The sequence below is a fragment of the Chenopodium album genome, chromosome 4 (genome assembly GCF_948465745.1).
Source record: "Chenopodium album chromosome 4, dcCheAlbu1.1, whole genome shotgun sequence".
NCBI classification, from domain to species: domain Eukaryota; kingdom Viridiplantae; phylum Streptophyta; class Magnoliopsida; order Caryophyllales; family Amaranthaceae; genus Chenopodium; species Chenopodium album.
In genome coordinates, this window is record NC_137837.1 from 5,460,714 (window position 1) to 5,465,128 (window position 4,415).

The 4,415-nt window shown below is 32.9% G+C and overlaps 1 protein-coding gene across 2 annotated transcripts; it reads left to right on the forward strand.

Annotated features, from left to right (window-relative positions):
• The first annotated feature begins 1,450 nt into the window (after nt 1-1,450).
• Nucleotides 1,451-4,169, forward strand: LOC145628695 (protein ATAF2-like). 2 transcript variants are annotated; one of them, XM_081681066.1, is made up of 3 exons: nt 1,451-1,795; nt 2,049-2,323; nt 3,420-4,169. In XM_081681066.1, the coding sequence occupies exons 1-3, from the start codon at nt 1,633-1,635 to the stop codon at nt 3,891-3,893; spliced, it is 912 nt and encodes a 303-aa protein (XP_081537192.1). In that variant the 5' UTR covers nt 1,451-1,632; the 3' UTR covers nt 3,894-4,169. The 2 variants fall into 2 exon arrangements, with proteins under 2 accessions (XP_081537192.1, XP_081537193.1); XM_081681067.1 differs by lacking the exon at nt 1,451-1,795 and adding an exon at nt 1,813-1,937.
• The last annotated feature ends 246 nt before the right edge of the window (nt 4,170-4,415 follow it).

Consider the following 4,415-nt stretch of genomic DNA (forward strand, 5'->3'; position numbering starts at 1 on the left):
AAAATAAAGTTAAAAAAAAAAAAAAAAATTAACCCAACTCTCTCAAAGTGACGGAAGCAATGACAAAACAACTCAAAAGTACGATAATGAGAGGTGCATACGTGGTAACTCCTGATTGGATAGTCAACACGTGTCTAGGCTGCGGTCAGCTGAGTGCTTGTCATCCAAGTAATGTCGGCTCAGCTGTCGATGCATTGTATTGGGATATTACCCCGCTTTTGGAAGTTTTCTTAGTCGCGACAAAACATTGTACAACTCTCCGTTATTATAAGATTGTCTCATTATATTTTATTTACGTCGAATTTTTACAAAAATTACTTATAAATTCTCATTGATTTACAAGAAAGAATATAGTCATGTGTAATTCGATAGTTTTGTTAAAAAATATACCCTTAGAAAATCAACTTTTATAATTTTTAGGTGTATAAAACGAAGATATTTATGTATTTTAAACATACTGTGGTTTCAAAAAAAAAATAAAAAATACTGTAAAAAGAATGTGATCATTCTACGATGTCGTAGTGGTAGTAATTATTTGGAAAATTAGATATTTGTAATAGCAAAAAAAAAGTTAATTTGATAAAAAGATTCGGTGTTAAATTAAATTATTTGCTTGAAAAATTATTTCGTAAATAAATAAATATAAAATTTGTCTACTCGAAATTAAAGCCCACATTTGTCGTCTGTAGTTCCTAAAATGTCACTCTACCAACAACGAGGAGGATGATTGTAAAAAATGGTCAAAAATTAAAAGTTCTACAATCACGTAAAAAAACTCTTTATGTTGAACTATTTCATACTAAAAAAACTTATACTTTTCGCATTTCATTTTCTTCTTTCTTATAAAAGTTTATTAAAATTGATAAATCTTCATGTGTATTGTGTGTTTAATTAGTATAACCCTTTGAAATCATAATTTGGATAAAGCTTACAAAAATCACACCTAATCTTAATTAACCACTTTTGTCAAAATTAAGTCAATTACAATACATGCACTACAAAAATCACAAATAACATAAACTTATAACAATCTTTTCTCAAAACTAATTTAATAACACAGAATAATTCACGATCATATATTAAACACCTCTAAAATAAATATCCGTACATCACCATACAAGTGACACAACTCACAAGTTGTGCCTTGGCCTTTGGGGTAGTATAGTAGACTAGTAGTACAACAAATGTAAGAGTTACTCATTTTTAACCTACGAGTTGAACATTTGTTTAATGAGACCAACCTTTTAAGTTTTAACTATTTCAACCAAGGGTAGTACTCCAAACACGTGCGAATTAAAAAACCAAAAAAATAAAATAAAATTAAAATAAATAAAATAAAATTAAAAAAAATAATAATAATAAACCCCACCACAATACCACATACACCCACCTCTTGACAGAATCCGGGCTCTATAAAAAGGGAGTGAAGTCCTCTGTCCGAAGGCCCGTGTTTTGAGCAGCTTCGACTTCGGGATTACCAAAACGAAGCAACAACAAAATTATCTCTACTACAAATTCGATTAATCGTATTTCTACTACTACTACTGTTGTATCGATTTTCAAATATTGTCAATCAAATTCGATTCGATTGATCCGATTTATTTTTAAGGAAAGAAGAAGAATCAGTGAGAAATGATGAGCGAAGAACTAGTTTTACCGCCCGGGTTTCGATTCCACCCGACCGATGAAGAGTTGGTGGTTCATTACTTATGTCGCAAGTGTGCCTCTCAACGGATTTCTGTTCCTATTATTGCTGAAATTGATCTCTACAAATTTGATCCTTGGCAACTTCCTGGTAATTTTCTCATTTTTTTTTTAAGTTTGTAATTTTTTTATTTGATTTATTTTGAATTTAATATATTAATAACCATAATTTAACATGGATGGATCCCCTTTCAAGGCGAGATTCTTGGGTAATTGAATTATTTTTCATCTGGGTAAGTTAATTAAATACATATAACAAAAATGAATAAGAATTTGTTGAATTTATGTAATTAATTTGAGAAAAATGAAATTGATTGAATTTTTGTTGATTTTTTTTTTTATAGGGATGGCGTTATATGGTGAGAAAGAGTGGTATTTCTTTTCACCAAGAGACAGAAAATATCCAAACGGGTCAAGGCCGAATCGGGCCGCAGGAACCGGGTATTGGAAGGCAACCGGGGCGGATAAGCCCATTGGAAAGCCCAAAACTCTTGGTATTAAAAAAGCTTTGGTGTTTTATGCCGGAAAAGCCCCTAAGGGTGTTAAGACTAATTGGATAATGCACGAGTATCGCCTGGCTAATGTTGATCGATCAGCTGGCAAGAGAACCAATCTTAGGGTAATTTTCATTTTAACTTCTTGTTAATTTTGTTCATCTCTAGTTTATGAATTCATAATCTTGATTTGTTTTGGTAAATGTTAATTAACCATGTTAGAGTAATTTCATGAGTTGAGGGTAAAGTTGGAAGTGTGGTATTTGGTAAGGGTAGTTTGGTCATTTAATAATTTGTTGTGATATTTTTAATGTTATTAAAAAAATTAAAAATGTACGGCTAGGATCTCATGTGATTCACTAGGCTTTTCTAGTGCCACCCTAGTGCTACATTAGGGACCACCCATATGAGGTTTATACATATGAAGACAAATACATTCTAGAACATGGAGCCTTCCAAGAAGTTCTTGTGTAATTGGCATTTTTCATGAGAATATATGATTTTTTTATATTTAAATGTATTAAATTAATAAAATTAATTTATTTTTATTAGTATTTTATGCTTATTTGATTCATCCTCACAATTTAGAGATAAGATAAGGCTTATCTTCTAATTGTGACACCATTAGATTTTAGGTTCACATCTTTACCAACTTTGTGCTTGGTGTGCTAATTATTTTCGGCCCGTGGCCTAGTCATTAACATTGAGTCTATTATCGATGATCTCGATGTATGTACATAATTAAACTCGTTACGTAGGGTGTCACGTTATTTGACTAAATGTTATCATCCAATTGAATTGACAGCGATAAAATAAGAATGAAACGTTTTTCATGTATACACACATTTTATCACGGTATATTTACCTAAGTGAAATATGTCGAATCATGATTTTATTTCAATAATGTCATGCTTAGTTGTAAAAAAAATTGTTGCTTGTCATGTGTTGTAATCTAGTACAATTATTATTAGTTTAATTACCATAATTTGTTGTTGTGACTTGTAAGGATTGGACTTAAGGGGTGGCAATAATTAATGGATATAACATCATATGAATGATATGATCATCTCTTAAGCAACAATAATAATGAGATTCATAAGTCAACAGTTTAGCTAGTACAATTGATAAGATTATTGACGTGTCAGTTTGTCACAATTATTTCAATAAATTGACGGTTCAAATTTCAAATAATTGACATATTTTTATTTTCAACTATTTCAGCTTGATGATTGGGTGTTATGCCGTATATACAACAAGAAGGGTGTGATTGAGAAGGACTATAGCATTGATCAGAAGTCCAAGCCCATGTCAATGCCCAATTCCATGGCCCAATACTCAGACTTTGAGGACCAAAAGCCCAATATTTCGACACCGGGCCAGACCGTGCCCATGGGGTACATGACCCCATCACCCATAGCCCCGGTGAAAAATGACCTGCTGCATTTCGACACATCGGACTCGGTCCCTCGGTGCCACACGGACACGAGTGGTTCGAACCATGTAGCCTCACCCGAGTTTATGTGTGACAAGGAGGTCCAAAGTGACCCTAAGTGGAATGAACTAGGCAAGAGCAACCTTGACTTGCCTCCGTTCAATTACATGGACCCCTTTCCTGAGGACCCATTTGGCCCAACAGTCCAATTTCAGAATGATCAGATGACCAATTTTCATGACATATATATGCTCCTCCGATAAGCTAGCCCGATCCGGCCGGAATGAAGTGGGTATGGTAGTCTGATCCAGTGACAAGCTAAGGAGAGGATGCTAGTGAATTTTAAAACTTAGGATGCTGATGAAGAATAGTTTTTAGAAGGATCATTAATTAGTCCTTTGTAAATTCATTCTTAAGATTCAGCATGTTAATATGTAGTTTTACCTCTAGGATTATAATAGATTTTAGGGGCTTTGTAGAACAATTTTTTGTTATCCAAAAAATATTGCGGGGAAATTTAATTATTCAGAATTTCAGTACTCTTATCTAGACTCTAGAGATCAATGTATATATGATGCTAGTATGTTTCAGTTGCAAAACTTTTGAGGTGAGTTGTTTTGATAATATATGAGGAAAAAAAACTACTCCGTACAAAAGTGTTTTCTTACCCTTTTTCTTTTGTCATACGCACTTGAATATTCTAATAACGTTACAACTTTGAGTTGAGATAAAGCGAGAAAGAACCCCAACTTAAAATTGAAACCAAATGCACAAATGTGGTTGTG

Bases quoted from the DNA above. Each gene is read 5' to 3' on its own strand.
- LOC145628695 (XM_081681066.1), top strand. From the start codon at position 1,633: ATGATGAGCGAAGAACTAGTTTTACCGCCCGGGTTTCGATTCCACCCG. The intron at 1,796-2,048 runs GTAATTTTCTCA...TTTTTTTTATAG, and splicing joins TGATCCTTGGCAACTTCCTG to GGATGGCGTTATATGGTGAG. The intron at 2,324-3,419 runs GTAATTTTCATT...CAACTATTTCAG, and splicing joins GCAAGAGAACCAATCTTAGG to CTTGATGATTGGGTGTTATG.